Source organism: Dermacentor andersoni, chromosome 5 (genome assembly GCF_023375885.2).
Source record: "Dermacentor andersoni chromosome 5, qqDerAnde1_hic_scaffold, whole genome shotgun sequence".
NCBI classification, from domain to species: domain Eukaryota; kingdom Metazoa; phylum Arthropoda; class Arachnida; order Ixodida; family Ixodidae; genus Dermacentor; species Dermacentor andersoni.
In genome coordinates this window covers 168088260-168109372 of record NC_092818.1, presented here as the reverse complement: position 1 = coordinate 168109372, position 21113 = coordinate 168088260, and the positions used below count along the sequence as shown (strand labels likewise).

Here is a 21113-nt window from a genome sequence, read left to right as displayed (position 1 = left end):
TGTGTCCAAAAACGTTTTTTATGTACAATATGTATGTCTTACACATAAAAATACTGTATTCCCTTGGCTACCTCGTCCTATTTTATTTTGCTATAATAAGAAATTATTCCACATGACCAAAGGGACCGTGATCCTTCGAGTTAGCTAAAGTTGATGTCCACAGACAAAAAGTGTTATCCAAATGCCGGCAATCGTTTCATAGTTAACAGAGCTGCAAGGTTCATTTACTCCATTCTTATCTTCCAAGTTAGATGTTGGGAATTTTTACCGGAAGGTATAAAAGAAAGAAAAAAAAAAGAAAAGACAAAACTCCAGCAAGTGTGTGCAATCGACGACAGACGTACGTTCGCCTAATTAGCTTTCACGTATGAAGCCTTGAATTTCTCTCAGCGTGTTTGTCGATTTCGAGAAAAATAAGAAGAAAGACAAATAGCACCCTTCAACACGACTAGGTGATCCGCTAGGATCAGAGGAGCTTAGGTCGATAATTATGTTTCGACAAATTGCTAGCTGTCTCGGTGAACCTTTCCGCCGGCATGTCTTCCTACTCGTTTCATACTGATTTGTGATGATTCCATCGACTCGGCACATAGCTCTTTTTTTCATTTTTGCCTTTCGCCAGGCTTAGCCGGCGTCCAGGGACACGCATTACGGGCTTTGAAGAAGGTGCGCAAATTAAAAGCTGAAAACTGACTGTTGTTTCGTTCCTCTGACTTCTCTAGGAATCACGGGCGCAGTGAGAGTGAACGAGAAGGGAGACCGAGACTTGGACTACTCGATCCTGGACATGAACCCGGAGACAGGCCAATATCACGTGAGTGCTTGGTTTGCATATATCAAACAAAATACGATATGTGTGAACTATATATTTTCTGTGCCTAAATACGGACGTCAGTATTGGCGCTAGGAACGAAGGACAAAATAAAAATAAATTGAAATAAAAAACACCTGCGCCAGTTATTGTTTTAGAGAAGACTTAAATAACGCATATTCGAAACAACATATGCAAACATTTTTTTCGGCAAGGGTTTGATTATTCGTAATTATGGAACGGCATTTACATTACCGTTCTCTATCGGAGTGTAGCCGCCATGAGAGTCTCGAAATGAAGCGAGCACGTGCTAAGCTGGACAATAAGTGCCATATCCTCCGAGACACCACCGATGGCCTGAAGTCATATATCTTCACGGAATTAGTCCGGTACGATAGAAGCAAGGCAGGGAGATATGATCTCTCCGATGCTATTCACAGCGTGTTTACAGGAGGTATTCAGAGACCTGGATTGGGAAGAATTGGGGATAAGAGTTAATGGAGAATACCTTAGTAACTTGCGATTCGCTGATGATATTGCCTTGCTTAGTAACTCAGGGGACCAACTGGAATGCATGCTCACTGACCTGGAAAGGCAAAGCCGAAGGGTGGGTCTAAAAATTAATCTGCAGAAAACTAAAGTAATGTTTAACAGTCTCGGAAGGGAACAGCAGTTTACAATAGGTAGCGAAGCACTGGAAGTGGTAAGGGAATACATCTATTTAGGACAGGTAGTGACTGCGGATCCGGATCATGAGACTGAAATAATCAGAAGAATAAGAATGGGCTGGGGTGCGTTTGGCAGGCATTCTCAGATCATGAACAGCAGGTTGCCATTATCCCTCAAGAGAAAAGTAACAGCTGTGTCTTACCAGTACTCACGTGCGGGGCAGAAACCTGGAGGCTTACGAAAAGGGTTCTACTTAAATTGAGGACGATGCAACGAGCTATGGAAAGAAGAATGATTGGTATAACGTTAAGGGATAAGAAAAGAGCAGATTGGGTGAGGGAACAAACGCGAGTTCACGATATCTTAGTTGAAATCAAGAAAAAGAAATGGACATGGGCAGGACACGTAATAAGGAGGGAAGATAACCGATCGTCATTAAGAGTTACGGAATGGATTCCAAGGGAAGGAAAGCGTAGCAGAGGGCGGCAGAAAGTTAGGTGGGCGGATGGGATTAAGAAGTTTGCAGGGACAACATGGCCACAATTAGTACATGACCGGTAGTTGGAGAAGTATGGGAGAGGCCTTTGCCCTGTAGTGGGCATAACCAGGCTGCTGCTGCTGCTGCTGCTGCTGATGATGATGATGATGATGATGATGATGATGATGATGATGATGATGATGATGGAGGCAAGACATCGGCTCGTGTGTCGTCCAAAAAGAAAACAGAAACTATACAGACCCTGCGCACTGTGAGAACTGATGATTTGCGAAACATTTTGCAGATGGCTGGTTATCCAGAGTCGTTTGTCCAGTTACCGGATGTACCGTAACGTTTGTGTAAAGTAATTGTGTGCGTGACGCGAGCCTGTGCGTGACGCGAGCCTGTGTGTGACAACAGAAGCAACACGACGACGATGGATGGTAACGATGGTGACGTCATGACGCCAAGTTCCCTTTTTACTTCGGCGAAAAAAAAAAAAAAACGTTACAACCCGGGCCGATCTCGAAGGAGCTACCGTGTCGCACATCTCCTGCGAGAGAAGGAGTGCGGAATGTGAGCCGATGCCTAAGGCACTGCAGTATACGGTAACTCAAAGTCTTGCCCTGGCTGGAGACCAGAATGAGAGAAACTCACACGCTTCCACTCATCACGCCGGAAAGACAGTGACAAGGCTGTGGCATAATAGAGACTGGAGCACGACGAACTGCTCTCGCTTGTTCTGTGTTAGGTGCCGCGAGCGCCGGTTGCCCGAATGACCTAGTTCTCCATGGCACGAGAGACAGACGCCTGCGGTCATGACCGCTCGAGCAGATTATAAAGAAAGAAAAAAAAAGTGGACGCCGAACAGTTGGATTATCGGCCTATTGTGCTTGGAGTCATGTAAAGGCACACCGAGATTAATTCATTGAGTTGTTAAAAAAATCGCGGATCAAAAAGTGAGTATTGGTATACTTAATGTAGTGCATCGTTGTACATACGTCTCCTGTAGCCACCCTCTCGATGAAGAGCGTAAAGAATTCACAATTATATATCGGATATATTCTCATTCCACCAGGTGTCGCACAACGACGCAAAGGAGTCAACTATCGAAGACGCGCCGCTTATTTTCATTCTTGCACTGATGGCGGCACTTTCATTGGTCATGTGAAATTGCTAGCCCCGTTTACACACTTCCCTGTCTTTGAGAACGACGTAGCGTGCCTGCCATTTACTGTACATAGGAAACTTCAGTGGCTCTTTTTATTTCCATTTATGCTAGGAAATATGTGCATAAACAGGGAAAAGCATAAATTCATTATGCCCTGTTCCAAATATTCTGTATAATTAGAAGCCTCTGTACTTAAACGTGCTAACTGCTTATACTTGTTTCTTTTCTCATTTGCTGTAACCCGTCCCCCATTTAATGCCTTTGGGCCTGAGGGTGATAATAAATAAATAAATAAATAAATATTGAGGGGACTCGATCGGCCTGTAATATTTTCTACGCACTCGAAAGAAAAATGGTGAGCCAATTACCAGACATCGAGACCTGTCAGTATTTTTAATGCTGTATCTTTAACAGATATGAAAGCCCATGCAAGGACATGTAACCACTTATTGGCCTATAGGGCACCACGAAGGCTCTTGGGGGTGTCGTAAAATAACTGCTTGCCCAGAGGCACACGAATATTGCCTCAACATTTTGTGTGGCAGCTTGAAACCTGTCTGTTTAGCCACAGCACTGTCTACTTAACAAGGTTCGCGGGATACCGAGATAAATAATCAAAACGACGCGGCAAGAAAGAGAAAGATAAGGAAACTGACAAAATGAAGCAAGAAAACAGGTGCCAGTTATGCAGTATATATATATATCGTCTTGGCTTGCTGCCTACGCGCTGTTGTCTGGCGGTTGCTTAAATTTTTTCCGCAAATGAATCTGCTCAAGATGGAGGTGTTCCGTCATGCTGCCTGGAACGCCAAATCGAAGAAACCTTCGTTCTTGTTCGAGACCCGTAATATGCGCATTTCATCCTATAGTTCCGTAATACGTTTTCCTCTTGGCTGTTGCAGGGCTCGATTTCACTTCTCTTTTGACAAAATTTGGTTGTCGCATATAAGTGGAATAAAGCAACTCTAGTTGCAATTCTAAGTTTTGTTTTGTATCTGATGACGCACTTAGGTTGGTCTGTAAAACGAATACAAATGATTAACGACAAAAATAAAAGCACGAGTGCAATTAATATTCACCTATTTCTGTCTAATTATGCAGCTTTATTTCCTTTTCAGTGCTTCTGTTACAAACTGTCGGTGCAACTACGCTTCAATAGCCACATAGAATAGTCTTTGCACCAATAAATAGTCTTTCTCAGCCGTCGCATTTCTGTAGCGTAGCTTCCCCTGTAGGATTACCACAAGCACCTATGGTGCTTTATCACGAATTTATTAAATGCTCACTACAAGTTAATAATGCGTTTTGTTCCCTTGCCGCTTTTCTCTGAATTCCGCGCGAAAATTTCGCATGCAGATTAAAAGGGACACCGACTTTGTGGCTGCTTTTTGGGGCATTAATTATATTAACTCTGACGCATTTCTCGTGGCAATCAGCGCGAAAAATGTTCGTTCTTTCCTTCTTTCGTAGCGGGGGTCGCCACGAACCCAACAACGCAGAGCACAGAAAGCTTAGCTCGTTTTGCAGCCAGGCAACTTCTCCGCTTCGGATGCGATACCCTGGAGGTCCTGTTTTCGTTCTTTCATAAGGAGAGGCCGCAGTGGGACTGGAGCATGCATAATGCATTCTTAATCTCCGATCAAATTTAGATTGCCGCGCAGCGTGACCGAGGAGCGGTGCCGTGTTTTCTCCTGCTCTTTTTCCTTAAAGCTAGGCATATACAAGAACGTGAACTAGGATTGAAAATACAGAACGGTTTTGAACGCTTTTTCCTGCACATTCTTTTAAGAACTTTAGAAAAGCCAGCTTCGAGGCACGCCATATCTGTGATATTTCTCTGGGCTGGGAAGTTCCACGTTCCAAGTTCTTGGTCACACTTTCTGTTTGATGTTGCTTTGAAAGATTCATTCCGATGAAAAAACTTTGGTGCTGCAGAGGAACGATTCTCGCCCCTTCTCTCTCAGTTTAATTGTTATTTATTAATTATTTTGCTGTTAGACGTACCGTTAACACACTGCAGCACTTGTTCAAGTGGTAGTATTTATGACAATTTCACGTAATGGATACTCAATTAGTGACTAGTAGTTTATCAACCGCTTTTCAGTGGTCTTGGTAAGATTAATGATGTCCCTTTACCTGAACCATAACTTATGTCTCTTAAGTGCGCATCCTTTTAGGTGTTAGTTGAAATGTTCAGTGAAGCATTTTATAAGCTAATAAAGACTTTAACCGCATAGTGCCAAATTACTAAAACACATGAATAAGGCATTTGATGCGCTTTTCATCTAAACGGGGCCAACCGTATTGTATTCTACGAAATGAAATGTTAGAACGAAAAATACAAGGCCAAGATCATAACGATCTGACACGTAGAGGAAGATCTTGAATTGCAGCAAGAGTCTAATAAAATATCTTAAAAGCATGCATCTTTTATCCCATTTGTAAAGCTTATTTATGTGCTCACACAGATTGTTAGTAATACAGTGTGTTTATGATTAATTCTGAGACTTTTGTTCTAGCTCGCAAAAGTTACTAGAATTACGCCACTACTCATAAATTATCTGCCCATGGGGGCACCGTTATATAGTGAATGAATTGCTTTGGCTTTTCTGGCAAATGATGTCCGCCTGAGCAGACAATGAATTGTCAGTGACGTGATTCGTGTGATCTTCTTGGGCTTTAAAAATAAGTGTCGAAGTAAAAAAAGAAATCGCAGTTCCGCCCGAATGGCGAAGAATCGATTGCGATATAAAATAAGTAGACAGTTATACGAAGTAAGGAAACTAGTTTTATTGTCTGTTTAAAGTCGTAAACACAGGCACACTAACCAAATTAACAAGCATGGCGTCCTGCGCGCAGCAGCACACATGAACACATCTCACTCGATCCCCGCGGAAACTCGCTGTGAAAGTGCTGGAGTGAAGAAGCGGGGAAGCAGCAACGAGCGAATTGACCGTTGTACTGCCTCTCGCAGCAACGCGAACTAAGTCGCGAAAACACCGCGCCTGGCGGACTCTGCGCCATCGCAGATGGCTTTCAATATACAAAGGCCAGGGCGGGCGCGCACAGCCGCCCGGGTTGCCCTATGTATATAACGCACCCCTCCTCTCTACTCACCCCCCGTAGCTTCGCGCGCGACGGAAGATAACGCGCTTCCTCCGCGTTTTCCTCCGTTGCGTGGCCGAGATCGAGCCCCGATCGCCGGCTCACCCTCACACGCTTTCATTCGCACAAGCAGCACACGACGCGTGGTGACGGTTTTATCACCCTTGGGCTTAATGCGGAACCTCACTGTGGCGGCGACGTCGACTGTAGAAGTGCTCCTGGAGGGTCCATGTAATTGCATCGCAATAAAAAAAAGAACGCGCTACATCTGCTCATAGGTTTTCGTCTGAGCTCATCTGTGACTGACTATTCTGCATGTGACCAAGCATGCATCCAAAGATCACCTCAAGAGAACAATGTCTGCCCAGAACGATTCGCGTTTTCTCTCAAAATTATAATTCTGTGCTTTCAATTTGTCGCAAGTGGGCAGCCATGGTGCCAAACGCGCACCGTAATGCACGTTGACAAAGTCATGTTGCTACGAATTATTGTTAGATTTATGTACACATAGAACGATCCCGAAAAAGCAACGGAAAGAGCAAGCCGTCAACTGTCACAAAGTGTATCAAAGTTACATCCACTTTTAGTATGCGAACTAAAGTGAGATTCGCTTCACCATTCAAGGCCAATATTTCCGTTAGGTGGTTGCCAACTACTTGGGAATGCGGCACGAGTTCGTGGACGTGCCCAACCGCACCATTCACTGGGCCGGAGGGCGCACCTCGCCTCCTCCCGATGTACCCCGCTGTGGATTCGATGGATCGCAGTGCGCCGACGGTGAGTACAACATCGTCACCACTCTTTCGCTCTTTCTTGCTTTCTTTCTTGCGGTTTCGCCACGGTGCATTAGTGGCTATGGTGTTGAGGTATTAAGCACGAAGTCACCCGTTTGATTCCCCACCACGGCGGCGTCATTTCGATGCAAAAATGCTTGCGTACCGTGAATTGGGGGCACGTAAAAAAAAACCAGGTAACAAAATTTAGAATCCCCCATTACGGCATGCCTTGTAACCATATCCTTTACCACGTAAAACCCCATAATTAAATGTTTTACTTTGGTAGTTACAGATCTTGTGTGCTGTTATAAAACGCTAAGTATATGAGGTCTCTGAACCATAGGGACTTTTCAGTCCGTGTGAGTAGGCGGGGCAGGAGAAGGTCGAATGAGAAGAGTACACACACACACACACACACACACACACACACATATATATATATATATATATATATATATATATATATATATATATATATATATATATATATAGAGAGAGAGAGAGAGAGAGAGAGAGAGAGAGAGAGAGAGAGGAGCAAGTCACACGATCTGCCGGCCAATTTCACCACAGACTGTGTCGTCACCCACTCACGTGCACCACAACCAACATCGATTCAGGCTTCTCTCTCTCTCTCTCTCTCTCTCTCTCTCTAATAAGTACTATTGCACTAATCAACCGTCCTAGCAGTTCTTTCCGTTCTTGTTTAAGAGCGCAACTAATCCCTGTGCTTTGAATTTCCGTCTTAGCAGAGACTATTTTGTGGACGCGATGCCCCCATCGCACCAAAGTGCATTTCGAGGGTGGCAGAAAATTGGGGCAGGTTATGAAATCAGGCAATTTTCAGGCGGGAGTTGGAATCAGTTAGCGCAAGACAGAGGTAATTGGTGGAGATGATGATGATGATGGCGACGACGACGACGACCATGACGACGACGACGTGCGAATATATATCACAGCTGTTCAGCTGTCTTCGTGTAACGGAAACCTACCTTAATGTGGTCCTGAGTCACTTTTTATCGAAGTGGAGAAACGCATTTGAAGTCAAAATAGACTACTTCCGAAATACTTTGCCGCGAAAGGTACTTCAATGCGTTCAACAGAAGCGAAGTTACTGGCAATCAACCACGACCTGCGCTGTGCTCCCGTTCCTTCTTCGGTGCCTTGCACTGCGAAGATTACGGCGCAGTGGGACGTGCCCACAACGCTCTGCCTTCTGTCCCCGTGGCGCGCACTTTAAATTTCATTTGGGATGTTGACGTATGCGCCACGACTTCCGCCTTTGGTGCCTACAACGCGTTGAACATAAGCCAAACGCGGTTGTCCTCAGCGGGCCGCATTGCGCTTAGCCAGTGGACTCAGTATCTAAGCGGTGGCCGCAGTATCTACGCCATGCAACCGATCGCACCTTCATATCAGCAATCGGTAAATAATAGCAGCCGTCTAAGGGAAGGACGAAATAAAGCGTCCGATGGGGAAGTAAAGCGTCTGGAAAAGAATGAGGTCACGGCCTTCTGGTGAAAACAGAGCGTTTGAGACAAATGTGACTTCGCGACCCGCTTGCGAATTCCACGCACCACGTACGACAACAAAACGTAGCTGATTTGACAGCAGCGTATGCTACCCGCGGACTATGTTATTTCAGCAAGCCCGAGGGCTGGTTCAGGGTCCCTTTAAATATGGCAGACTAAGTATACATGAAAGGCACCGGTTCTTAGAATACCAAAAAAATTATATTTCCCAATTATATTTGTTTATTTTGCTCACCAAGCCGATTTAAATGTTTTATTAGAAACGTATATTTCTTGCTGAAGATAACGTACCTTTGTCAGCGTAATAAATTGAACTTTCTGGTGTTTCCGAGAATTTTTATGTTTACGAGGTATTTGAATGTACTAAGAAATGCGTCGCCGTCCTAATCGAAAGACTTTATTCGTGTCCTTATTCGACTTGTTTCAGGAAGTGGGATAAGACTACAAAGTACGTAACAGTGTTTTGCACTTAAAGTTAGAATAGCTGTATCAACAGAAACACGACATGAAAGTAGATGGCGACGTGTGAGGCTTCGTAATGCTTACTCATGCAAACAGTCGGGCTGGGTAGAGCAGTTGCAGAGAAGTAGAACGCTGCCAATTTCTGCATCCTCATTTCCCTTCACCATCTTCTATGGGCCCAGTTACTAATCATTGCAGTAAGCATCAGTAGGTTTTCAAAGCGTTAACAAATGTTGAAAGCCTTAATTATCTTCGCCGACAAAGCGGAAATAAAACCAGGGACTTGTCGCCAGATCCGGAAATCGAGCTCGGAAACACGACGGTTCGCAGAAGCGTGCAAGTTTTTCAGCGCTTTTTATACTTCTCTTCTCCTCATATTTTTTTCAGGCTTCTCTTTCCCTTTTTTACGCCATCTGTGCACAAATGTGGCAAATGTACTGCATGTCCCAGAATTTAGTTTTGAAGTAAAAGTGTATATGCCGACCTTCCCGGGTTTGGCGTAACTGCTAGCAAACAGGCTTAAATAACCCCTGTTTTCTGACTGAAAAAGCAGAAACAGTAACGGCCATTTCCGTGCTGCGTAATAAAACATACATTGCCACAATAACCTAAAATCTATACCCGACACACACCTATCTCTAAAGCACACTGACCTTTTAGTAAAACGGCGGATTATATTCATATTATTCTGTGGTGTACTGGATTGTTTGTCATATTTAGAGATTCGCTATGTGCCCAAGGGTGTGTCGCCTTTATTTGCTACTTCTGCAGAATGAGTATGTGCCACTGTGACATGTGGAATACGACTCATTTACGTGGTGCTAGGTCTGTGTTCTCCTTCTCTGTATATATGCCTGTCATCTTCATTTTTTCCTATGCATCGTGCATCACCTTCGTCCTCGTGAAATCACTGCGTAGACGTCTTCCACTGTGCATCCGCCTGTTTTATTCGGCGTTTCCATTTGCAGTTTGACATAGCTTGTGAAAGGTGTAGTGCATAAACATAAAAAATTTCATGTGAGTAAACTGTGACCTTTGTTACACGTTGCATAGGGTGGAACTAAAGAGAATTCAACGCATCACCGTTAGTTTTAGAGCTTTTATTCAAATGTTTTAACAAACTTTGCTTCACGTTAATTTCAACATGTGCGTCTTAATTTTTAGACATCGTGTTTCTGCGACAACTCCTCGTAATTATTAACTATCGAGATTCCAGACAGAACAATAATCGTTAATAACCAAGCTTGAAGGCAGTGGTGGACGTGAAAATGTGCCCCGTAATCGCGAGACGGATTATAATTTGTCAATATAATACTGATTAATTTCTTAATAATGACTCTAGAAGGCAACTTGTAACTGCAAAGTTGAAGTCAGCCAATACTGAAAGATTAATTTGTTCGCTATAACCTATGTGCCTCGCACTTGTTTTGAGAAAGAAGTGCTCAAGATTTGCTGCAAAATGCACTTCGTAACATGTGCGATGCCGCTTTCAAACATTTCACTCAGGCGCCATCTTACATCAGATGGTTCCACAGGCTTGCGTGTCTTTACTTTTTTCAATTTGTGCTATAACGGAAGAATCCACACATTGTGCTCGAAGGCTATTTAGTCTTGCCAGTTTATGGAGCTCACGTATCTAGCGTCCTCAAGTTTCAGCCGGAGAATGAATAACTCGAAGGTTACTATAACAGTGTCTAATTAATAATTAATGTACTATTGTTCAACGTCATCAACCGTTCCTCTGTGCCAAACATGGTAAAAGGGTCTGTGGATATTTCTTGTTTCGATTGGAATAGAGGAAATTCTATTTGTTTAGCATTATCAGGACAGTTCGATGGTGAAGCAGGTATATGACTATTGTGCAGTAATCTTTGAACTATGAAGTTATCGGGGATGTAAGAACTTTCCCTTGCGCATTCACTTACGGCGTGCCTGCAAAAACAAGAGATGATTGAACATCACCTGAAACAACAACAACACAAAATAGTGACGGCCTATGCGTAATCACATAGGGTAAACATAACTGCATGGAAATACAAAAACAATTGGTAAAGACCTTGGCGGAGTGGAGGATAGGATGTTCTATCAGCTAGCTCAATGGCTTCTCTGCCCAACAAAAACAGCGGATTCTCATATGCATCGATGACCGGCACCGCCTCAATCCAAACAATGGCGCTTCCTGACAGTGTGACATGTGCCGTGCCTTTTTGAGGCTTTATTTATCCATGATAGGACCTCCAACGGTCCCCAAAGCCCTCTTCTGACGGAAGCCTCCCTCATCATAACGCTCAGAAGCGAGGACACCGAAATTACCCTGCTTGCCACAGGCTAATCTCGGATTAACGTAGCACTCGGATGCTTCCATTAGCCTTCCTTCTCCGTTCAAAAGGCCAGCTGTCTCCTGAGAAAGGCGCATTCTCGCTAGCTCTCCTTTCCATGGCCCCGCAAGAGAGAAAGAAGTCTAGTGGTCGGTCTGCCCTAAAACAACAGAGAGAGAGAGAGAGAGTGAAACAGTCAGTTTTAAATACTTTTTTACTGCTTATGTTTCTTTACTGCTAGCATAAGCAAATGTTAAATGAATTTGATGCCTCTTGTGTCCCGTAGTTTAATATGGGAATATTGTTAACGTTTATTCTTCTTCCATTTTTCTATAGCACTGTCATTTCTCTTCGTTATCAATATTTTCGTTTAATATCTACTATAATCAGTTTTTGCAATGTATGTGTAGTTAGATAGACATCGGTAGCCTTATTGATTCTAATTCATCCAGCGCTGGTATATAGGAAATTTGAAAAAATTATTTGCTCATAGTGATTGGCTGTTCACTTTAATTTACTGAATGATCATTCTGGATTATCTGATGGCAGGTTCTTAAAGCATAAGTCATAAAATGTACCTCGTATATCGATGAATAGGTTACAGAGGCTCCTTCTATAACTTGCAAGGAAGTTAGAGGGGTCTTAGAAGACATGAAACGAGGAAAAGCGACAGGAGAAGATGGAGTAACAGTAGATTTAATCAAAGACGTAGGAGACCTCATGCTAGAAAAGCTTGCGGTCCTTTATACAAAATGTCTCACGACTTCAAGGTTCCCACAGAACTGGAAGAATGCCAACATTATACTATTCCACAAAAGAGGAGACGTTAAACAATTGAAAACTTATAGGCCCGTTTGCCTACTTCCAGTGTTGTATAAAATATTCACCAAGATTATTTCCAATAGAATCAAGACAACACTTGACTTCAGTCAACCAAAGGAACAGGCTGGCTTCAGGAAAAGATACTGTACAATGGATCACATCCATATAATGGATCAGGTAATCGAGAAATCTGCATAGTGCAATCAGCCTCTCTACATGGATTTCATAGATTGCGAAAAGGCATTTGATTCAGATGAGTCACCCGCAGCCATACATGCATTACGTAATCAAGAAGTACAGGAGGCTTACGTAAATATCTCGCAAGATATCTACAAAGATTTTACAGCTACCCTAATTCTCGACAAGAAAAGTAGGAAAATACCTACAAAAAAAGGGCAGATAAGGAGACACAATCTATCCAATGTTGTCCACTGCATGCTTGGAAGAAGTATTCAAGCTATTAAGTTGGGACGGCTTAGGAGGACGGATCAACGACGAATATCTCAGCAACCTTCGGTTTGCAGATGACATTGTCCTGTTCAGTAAAATTGGGGACGAGTTACAACAAATCATGGAGGACCTTAACAGAGAGTTCCAGAGTGGGGTTGAAGATTAATATGCAGTAAACAAAGATAACGATCAATAGCCTGGCAAGGGAACAAGATTTCAGGATCGCAAGTCGGCCTCTAGAGTCTGCGAAGTAATACGCTTACCTAGGTCGATTACTCACAGGGGACCCTGATCATGAGAAGGAAATTTACAGAAAGATAAAATTGGGTTGGATCGCATACGGCCGACATACTCAGATACTTACTGGAAGCTTGCCATTATCACTAAAAAGAAAGGTGTGCAATTCTACCGGTGCTAACATTTAGGGCAGAAACTCGGAGACTGACAAAGAAGCTCCAAAACAAGTTAAGGACCATACAAAGAGCGATGGAGCGAAGAATGATAGGCGTAACGTTAAGAGGGAGGAAGAGAGCGGTGTGGATCAGAGAGCAAACGGGCATAACCGATAATCTAATTGACATTATGAGAAAGATATGGAGCTGGGCAGGGCATGTAATGCGTTGATTAGATAATCGGTGGACCATTAGGGTTACAGAATGGGTGCCAAGAGAAAGAAAGGACTGCAAAAGGCAAGGTGGGGTGATCAAATTAAAAAAATTTGCAGGCGCATGTTGGAATCGGTTAGCGCCGCACAGGGGTAATTGGAGACCGGAGGGAGAGCCCTTCGTTCTGCAGTAGACTTAAAATCGGTTATTGTTGATGACGACAATGACGATGATAATGATTCCTTAGAATACTCTCCGTCAACAATATTTGTCATTGCTGTTAACATAATTTTAGTTAAGAGTGTCCACCATGATTTGGATCTGACAGGGTTCCAATCTTCGTTTCGTAAAAATATGGCACTGAAATGGAAGCTTCGACATGTGTTTTGTGACCTGAGGGAGTACTCGATACGGTTTTTGAGTCTATACACTCTACGTTCTAAAGAGGAGGGATACGCTTAGGAGGCACTGATAGATCGTGTTTCAGATGTGACACCAGAACAGCAGAACACCGTTTCATCTCGATCTTTCGCTGAATTCAGAAAATTATCCAGGGCAAGCATCATCACGATAACAATGTTGCGGTGGCAGAGAGTTAGGCTCAAACTTACATGTGTGCAGTAATCATTACTTAAACACAGATCAGAGGCAGCAGCTCATATTTAAGAGCGTTCGTTCGCTTGTCAGCCGTCCTGATTTGTGGTTGCTGCCTATAACTTCTACAACTTTCCCCGATATCGCCACCTACGTAGGAAATATACAACCACTGTTGTCATAATCAAGATCGAGATGACTCGGGCGGACTCACAGCTTCGTGCTGTCTTTTAATATTCTTTCTTTTTTTTTTAGGGGGGGGGGGGGGGGGGCGTATCTTTCGTTGCAGTCTTCACCGTATTTCCAGTTGTCGGGCTCTTTGGCGGTCATAATTCATCATAAGCCGCCTCAATCACGTAAATATCATCCCAGTCTCAGTTTCGTTTTTTAGAAATGTTAAATTGTGCAGTTTGAGGAAAGGGGATGTTTTCTGCAGCGCAAATTATCACATGAAGAGAGATGGTGCTGCCATCCGCCAAACTGTCTCAGTTACTTATGCTTTACGTCTCTCTTGCTCTATGTTACATGTCCTGAATCCTGAAATGGTATTTTGGCCGAGGTGCTCTTTCTTGCAAACATCACAGAATCTACAGTGACAGGAGCTAGCAAAAATGTTTTCTTGCCCTGAATAAGTCTCTGGTACCGTTCCGGCGTAAAAGCAGTGCTGTGTTAGGAGAAATTTCCCCAGGGAGCCTGGCAACGAGCTGTGATTATCCCGTCGCTCCTCCCATAAAGATCTGGAAGCGAGGGGGCGAGAAGGGTTTCTTGATTGTCGTCCTGCAGGTCTTTTGCCCAGTTCTATTATACCTCTTGCTGCGAATGTAGCGGTAGAACAAAATGCATTACAGGAAAAACTTCTTATGGGTGAAACAACCCTATGTTTAAGCTGCTGCTTCTTCGAGTTTCTCTTGCAACTGAAAGCGAAATAGCTGTGTTCTTTTAAGACGATCAGCGAGCCGCATTTCGAGCTGATAGATGGCTCATTTTTTTTTTTTTGTCTGATCATTGTCTGATCATGATCTTTGTCTCTTCCCATCAGAGCCTTGTACCAATGATGAAAAAACACTAGAATTAAACGAGAAGTTACGATTATATAAACGCAAGCACGCACATATAGACATAAAGAAAGAGATAATTATACTGCTTAATGAATGGGTATGCTTGTATAACTTGAATAAAGAGCTTGTATAGCGCTATATCTCGACGTCAAAAGGACCAACAAGAACACACGCAACTGATGTGAGCTTTGTCGTATCTGGCGTTAATTTCTTGCAGCAATATATCACACCTGTATAATTCGAAAAAAAAGATAATAGTTCTGTCGCAGTAATAAATGGAACCATGTTTATTGCATGTTCCTTGATTTACTTTCAACGAAACGTTATAACCAGTATCATTGATGCAATTCTTCAGAGTATGACGACACGTGCTACCTTGTGGCGCTGCAAGATCACTCGACAGCTTGCTCACTTTGCGAAAGCACTACACGTTTCAGAAAGCCTATTACCAATTTTTAGGCAATTTTTTTCCAAACCTCGAACGAGGGATGGGGGGAGACGTCCTAGAACATAAGAATCCCTTTTCTCTGTTTGATCTCTTTAACTTCTTTCGCCTGATCCGCTTTCGGTGGTGCCTCACATCTCGTCTCAACTTTGAAAGTATCGAATTGTCACCGCATGACGGCATGCTATGCGATAGAGAGGGACGAGTTACCGAGGTCTTGGAAAAGCTCGCTAAGAAACGGCGTTGAGCCTCCCCTGCCTCCCTTCCCTCCTGAATGCTTCCTGCTAGTGCAAGCAGGAAGCGACCTCGTGTTCATTAGGGGAGCAGAATTCTCTGAGCGTCGATGGATCACAGAAGGAATGAGGATGCGTAAAACGGCAATAGGATCATAGTATCTCCTCCAGTCGCTAGAATGTCTTGGATAGGAAAGGAGGATCGGCCAAGCTGCAAGCGCAGCATAAGAAACCCCAGCAACGCCTGGACTTCCTGCATTGCGCCGCTTGTTTCTCGGGGTTAATCTCGTTAAGACCTCCTTGCTCCTTCTGAGGGGGCTCGTTGCACTCGCGGCGTTGGGATGCTGAACTCAAGGTCATGTATTATGGAGCCTCTCACGGAGCGAGAGTGGAGTCGTGCTCGCCGAGGTGGCAAGCCAAAAAGACTTTGCTCACTGCGCAGCTTCCTTTCGGAGAGAGAGAGAAAGCGCTCCGTGTTCCGAGGCAACATCGTTTTGCGCGGGCACCTGTTGTTCTGTCAGCAGCACCTGCGAATCAACAGTTTGCCTTTAGAGAGCTAATTAGACACCGTTGTGGTCGCAAATATGCAAATTATTTTCATGCTTGGGCCTGTGTGCCTGTATCTATATCTGGGGATCTGAAACACCTGACTACGCGCAGCACAGTCGGTATAAATTGTTAAGGCTCTAAATCAACTTCAGATAGCTTCCTGGAAAATCGTCATGACAAATCGTCGCAAATAGTCATCTGGTGCCTCTCTCTCAAAAACTAAATGTTTGTGTTTGATGTCACTTTATGTTATTACGTAATAATATATATATGGTTACAAGAATTCAAGAATTGGAAGGCCCTTGAAAAGCAGCCCAATGTTGTGTGTGAGGCGTTGGTACCATTGATAGTGTCAAAAAAGTGTGCTCCTTTCGTTTTAGGAAATAGTTTAACCAACAATTCCGGCCGAACCTCATTACACAGTCGTACCTTGGCTCACTTACTCAGGGCTGTCTTGAGTAAATGTGCGACCAGAGCACATGATTACACTGCGCTTAGTCATCCCTCACTAAAAAAAGGGAGCTATGATGGCCACCCAAAACGCACAACGTCGCCGTGGGTGGTGAAATGTTATAAGTGCCAGAACATTATGCTGCACTGAAGAAATGGTGTGTAGAACGGCTTTCTTGCGTGAAGGTGGAGCAGGTGGTTCCCTGAATTCGTCTTTAAAGATGTTAACGCAACTGTGAACTTGAATTTGCGTTCTGTATCTGCGATATTTTTCATTTAGAGTGGACTCCAGACTGCAAACTAGTGTTCCTCCTCCTTTTTGGTTAACACGTACTGTGCACATGCTTCAATACCACTGAGTAAACACGAATTATGAAAGTTTGGAATCTTTTGTAGCCTGATATTCTACAAAAACGTTTTTTTTTCATGTTATTGATATGATATGAATCGTATCATTTAATATGGCATGATTATCTTTCTTCATATGAATGTCCCATGCCCACTACCATTGCTTTCAGAAAGCCAAGGCAAATACATGATCATCACCTCAGTACTTGGAACCCTGATGATCATAGTCTGCCTCGCCTCCTTCTTCGTTTACAGGTAACGAGGAAGTGTGCTATTGATCTCACTCTTTCGAATAGTTTATTCTTATTCTATTGTGACTGTGTTCCGTGTTTAAATATCCCTGATAACAAAACTGTAATGACTTGTATGCGGTCCGTAATTAATGCCCTCCTTGCACAATAACAGTGCATAATAACCTATCCTGTCTTCGTGGGACCAGGCATGCATGTTTTTGTGTGTCACAAAATTCAGAAAAACAGTGCAGTATCATTGGATGTGCTGAAATGTAATGCACATATCACTGTGACTGCTGGCAGTGACGTAAGAATTTACACCAGACTATTTATTTTTACATTTTCTACGTCGCCATATAGCATATCTAAGAACCGTATGTGGAATTTAGTTTTATACAGAACCCCTACTTCATCTTTCTGGAGGAAAAAAATTGAAGGTATTGTTGTATTTCCTACAGCATCTTTGTTACCTCTAAGCATCACATGCCGTAACTGCAGTCCATGATATTTTTCATAACCCTTTCAAGAAACAGTGTTGCTTGTGTCGTTGGTATCAAGCGCGTTCCTTTCTTAAATGATGCAGGCACTTTAAGTTGGAAGCGGAGCTTGCATCCATGACATGGAAAATTCGGTGGGAGGACATCAATCAAACACTCTCCAACAAGCACGGGGCCTTCGGATCAAGAATCAGCTTCGGAAAAGCGGGTGTAAGAAGCAACGAATCATTAAAGCGGGCAATAGTGTTTCAATATTAAACTGCATTATTTATCGAACTTAAAAGTGTCTTTCCCCTATGAACACTGTCACAAAGGCACACCGCGTATCATTCTCACACTGCAGAGATCAATATGAGGCTCAGCTTATATAAGTCCAGTTTCCAATGTTTGTGGACGAATATTTGAAATAAAATCAACGCCTGATATATTTATTCGTTAAGTAATCTCCCTGCAGTTTATCGTAGTAGTTTAAAGTTTAGTTCCTTGTTTTTTTTTTATGACGCATGGTGCTGTTAAAAATGTTAGCATTTATTCCGCAACTCCTTTATGCTCTGGTCATTTTACCTAGTTTGCAGCCTCTGAGGTTGTGGAAGCCGGAAATGGATCGACATTTATCGGCCTCCGGAGACTGATAGCATAACTAATCTAACATTTTGATCGAATTGCATGCTTCATATATGCAACATGAATGCCAGATAAGAGACATTCTGGCACTTTGCTTGAGCTGAGCTGAATTGCTGTGAAATGTGTGTGCGTCAAGTCGGCACCTTAATTTCTGTAAGAGCCGGCATGAACCGGCGTCTTTCATTTAGTCCAGACGTTCTGAACATTTCCAAGTTTTTGCAATGCCATCATTCTGGAAATTCCTATAATATTTCTCTCCAGAATATTGTTTTCATTTCAAGAAGAAAACGCATGTTGCAAGTAAGAACTGAATTCTATGAACTCAACTTCAGTGACGTTCATGGGCATATTTCATAGTGAAAAACATGAATGTTTATGTTGTGCAGAGCAGCACGTCGTCAGAAACGCTGGCGCTGCGAAATGACAGACAGATGTTCATTCGAACTGCCTACTACAAGGTAAGTACTATAATTTTATTAAAGAAGCTCATGTAGTAAAATTGGAATGCATAGATCGCATGGATCGCATGGAATGCATGAAACGATAGATCGTTACTTCGAAGGCGAACTTTTTTTAAACCATCAACCTTCAAACCTGGGCTGTACTTGTCATGCCGATTTGCATGAATATCGCCAAGGACGAGACCTACTCGTTCACACTACCATTTTCACTGCTTTTTTCTCCGTGAACGAGCCATGCATGTCTGTTTAATCATCGCTTACTGCCGAGTTTGGGCGCTCGTGCACATTATTGTGTAATTTACGTTTGTTTTGCTGCTGTGTGTTGAAAAAATTTAACGGAATGCTTTTCTGTATTGTGAGAAGAAATGTCTTTATCAAAGCACGATTTGTTATTGAATATTTTTCAAGGAGCAAAACTAAGAGGCATATATTAAATATTTTTCAGTCAGCACGCTGCGGGCAAGACCTCGTGGAATTGAAAAGTAATTTGGGAATTTCTCACGGTTTTCTGGAAAACTTTTGACAGTAAAAAAAAATTAAGCACGAATGGTCAAGGCCCACCCTCTAATGCCTTACAGCAAATACCATTTTATAATATATTCGTGTTCAGATCAGACACATTCAACGTTGCATTAGATAGATGGAATCAGAGACGCAATGCGTATTAACACGCAGAAATGTTAATGTTTTGCCACAGTCTGCATCTATTCCTTGACAACCATGTCAGTAATAAGTGTAACAAAGCAAGTTAAGGGCTAAAGTAAAAAAAATAAAAATACAGCTTATTTGTTATACACAGCCAAATAACGTCTACTTTGCATTTAATGAAACTCAATTGTTTTCTCAGGACACCCTCGTGGCAATTAAGCCATTGAACAAGGCAAGGATAGACATCACCAGATCCCTTCTTCTGGAGCTGAAATACGTAAGTACTGGAGGAGGTCTCAGCTAGAAAGGTGCCGTAAAAAACTTTATATTCGATCCAAGGGACGGTGGCTTCCGGCCTTCAATTAAATTTCTTTTTTTCGTTTCAAGGGATAACCTTTGACCATTACAAAATCCAGGTGATTTACAACCGCGGCTTCACTTTTCGCTTCCTGTTACCACCATGCGTGTGGAAGGTTTTCACTTATAAGGTTCAGTTGCTTAAATCCCAAACTCACTTTATTCAAATGCTAACGGCTGGGAAGATGGAATTGCAATCCACCACTCTTTGAAGGAAAGAACCAGAAAGAAACGAGCCTGAAGAACTTATACCTCTCTGCTTTTTCACATGTGTGAGGGATTCACACCCAGATGCAAACTCAGACAGCAACTTTTACTGCTCGGAAATGCGAGCTAAGAGCCTCTGCTGCAATGTTATCTTTCCGTTTCTCAGACAGTTTGCGGAATGGGCTTTTCTTGGTGCATTTAATTTCGCCGCTCGTCCGCGGCACCTTGATAAGTGAGTTGAGCTTTTATGTTAAAGCGGTTCTTTGGGAAGACCATCAAGGCCATTGCTTCCGTTGGTGTTGGCTATGCAAATGCTTATCTGAGACTTCCTTAGCGAACACAGCAGAGGTTGTATGCTGTTGGCGCTTGTTCGGATAGTGCGCAAAGCATTTAGTCCTATGACCGGAATCATTAAAAACTTTTCCTCCCTTACACGAAGGTTTCTTACCTAGACGCAGGTATTTTTAGACTGATTTTGAGCGTGACGGGAGCAAAACCCGCATTCCCAGTGCAAATTATGTTACAAAAACGACATGAAATCGTAATTTGCAGCATGCTAATTTACTTTTTTGCTCAGCCCAACGTGACCGAAAAGGTTAACTTTTTCGTTACCGTTTGAAATGTGAGTGATTTCGCTGCTTTTATGTTTTTATATTTCATTTGAAGACGTAGTAGTCGAAACGCATGCTGCGACATAAAGTTATAGCCTGATCAAAGGTGTTTTCAGTCGATGTATAACAGTAATAATTTCTCAGACATTTTTAAGTATTCTTATCTGAAACTTAAAGAAAACGCCTTAGGAACACGAATGAAAATAGTAATTAGCTATTTTTATTATAAGTATTTAGAGTAAAACGAAAATTTAAACAAACGAATTATGCATCTAGTTCCTAGTTTCTAGCTTTTGTAAATCAGACAACTCAAAATAAAATATTGTGAAAATTTGTCGGCGTCAATACTAGTTACAGTGATGCCCAGCTATGCGGCAAAGCACTATTTTCACTATTGTGAACACGGGTAGGTTCCTATTATAAAGGCATTGTTTGTTTTCACTTATTACAGCAGACCTATGGTTTGTTCTTTACAGCATTTTTAAGGCTCGCGAAGCAAAGGCTTTCAAGTCAGGTTTAATGCAGAGGCCTCCTGATACTTGATTATTTCGTTCATTCGTGTAGCTTCTCTGCCCAAGCTAGGTGACCTAGCATGCGTTCAA

General features: G+C 42.7%; 1 protein-coding gene across 1 annotated transcript in view; it reads left to right on the top strand.

The window, feature by feature from the left end:
* LOC126531602 (atrial natriuretic peptide receptor 1-like) overlaps positions 1-21113 on the top strand; it is a 265340-nt gene that overhangs the window by 174273 nt on the left and 69954 nt on the right. Inside the window, exons 5-10 of the mRNA XM_050179200.2 lie at positions 723-814; positions 6876-7011; positions 17044-17128; positions 17690-17813; positions 18614-18685; positions 19536-19613. Of these exons, the coding sequence (XP_050035157.1) occupies positions 723-814; positions 6876-7011; positions 17044-17128; positions 17690-17813; positions 18614-18685; positions 19536-19613 (587 nt within the window). The remainder of the gene's footprint in view (positions 1-722; positions 815-6875; positions 7012-17043; positions 17129-17689; positions 17814-18613; positions 18686-19535; positions 19614-21113) is intronic.